This window comes from Morone saxatilis, unplaced genomic scaffold (genome assembly GCF_004916995.1).
Source record: "Morone saxatilis isolate NCDOM2014 unplaced genomic scaffold, NCSU_SB_2.0 Contig17, whole genome shotgun sequence".
In the NCBI taxonomy this organism is placed as follows: Eukaryota; Metazoa; Chordata; class Actinopteri; family Moronidae; genus Morone; species Morone saxatilis.
The window spans coordinates 26,199,093-26,200,726 of record NW_023339729.1 but is presented as its reverse complement, the minus strand read 5'-3'; the positions used below and the strand labels follow the sequence as shown (position 1 = coordinate 26,200,726).

Below are 1,634 nucleotides of genomic sequence, written 5' to 3'. Positions count from 1 at the left end.
TCCAATAATAACAGCACTCTGCTGTAAATGTAAGTCTGATTATTGTATTATAGCAGAGTTCACCTGGATTTATAGATCATTGTTTTACACTGTAAATATCTTTAATTAAACATTAAAAATAAATTGTATGTCAAATTAAAGCTAAAAATAATAATTTTAATTCTAAAAAGTTGTTTTACTGTATTTTTTGGTGCCCCAGCTGCCAGAATATTAACATATTTTTAGAATTATATAATGAATAATGTAAAATAAGTGTAAAAGAGAGAAACTCTGTGGTCCAGCAGCGTCGCAGCAGCAGTGAAACATCCTGACAGACACTTTCTCTACCTTCAAACCTCAGTCTGCTCTTATTCTTCTTCTTCACCTATAAATCTACTGTTACTGGGGTGGGGGTGGGGTGGGGGTGGGGGTGCTCTGCCAGAAGCCGGGTTTGCATCATTCCAGTTTTTGAAGTCAGTCAGAGCTCACCATAGTTCTGAGCTCCCGGAAAACCTGACGGCTTACAACAAATCCTGAGCGGGACAAAACCCTTCCTGTTCCTGTGTTAGCCTACAAGCCAAAACAGAGGGCACAGTTAACGGAGGAGAGGAGGAAGACGACCATGACCTGCAGGCTTGTGACATCACGGGGGGCGGGGGGGGCGGAGCCTTCATACACCAGGTTAAAGAACTTCAAGCGCTCAGATACTGAACCGTTTTATTGGACCTTTTCCACCTTGAAGCCACATTCACCAAAAACACAAACATTCAGACGGAGGGCAGGAAGTGACCACCAGACTCCTTTTAAAACAACAGTGATTTTACCTCTCAGACCACAGGAGCTGTTGGTCCGCCGCCGCCTCTAGCGGTGAGTTAGTTTGTGTCATTGTGTGACTTTAATGTTTTTAACACATTAATGCGGACACGAACTGACGATAGTTGCTGTGGATCGAGGCAGCGGTGGACCAGAAGCTCCCGTGTTCTGTGAGGTGAAATTACCACTTTTGTCAATGTAGTCTGGTGGCTTTAAAAAGAGCCACATACCAACCTCGGTTCCCCGTCGTAAAGGGCTCACTGACAGCGAGGTAAAGCGGAGAAAATATACCAAACGTAGCGTTCACTAACAGCTACAACATTTCAACAAAGTAGACTTTTTTTAAACTCAGAATTTATGCAATATATTAAATAATGTTTTATTAATTATCATATCGTATCCTATCGTATCGTATCGTATCGTATCGTATCCATACAGAGCTCGACAGTGATGCTAGCCTCACCACAAGCTACGAGCCTGTGAAACGATGGTTTATTCTTACATATCTGATCTCAAGAAGAAATACTACACTACCCACAATTCAACAGTGCAACAGCAGCGTCTCTGATTGGTAGGGTTAGCTGACGGGGAAATAACTACATAAAATAACTTTACTTTGAAGTTCAGTTAGGAGCTCTGTATTCCCTCCTGTACGTGAACAGCTAGCTTAACGCTGAAAATCTCCTCGTTAATTGAATTAAAAACAACAAAAGAATTACTTTGTCGTGTTTTTTACAGACGATTTTACTTCGTAAGACTTGATTCCAGTTGTCGGTTTTACTATGAGCTAAGTTAGCGCAGCCCTGATCAACCAAAATCCATTCAGAAAACAAACATTTTAA

The 1,634-nt window shown here is 41.2% G+C and overlaps 1 protein-coding gene across 1 annotated transcript in view; it reads right to left on the bottom strand.

The window, feature by feature from the left end:
• Positions 1-1,634, bottom strand: part of ttbk1a (tau tubulin kinase 1a) — a gene marked incomplete in the record, with an annotated part of 40,652 nt that overhangs the window by 37,578 nt on the left and 1,440 nt on the right. The window contains 1 exon segment of the mRNA XM_035660139.1: positions 469-549. Coding sequence (XP_035516032.1) covers positions 469-549 — 81 coding nt within the window.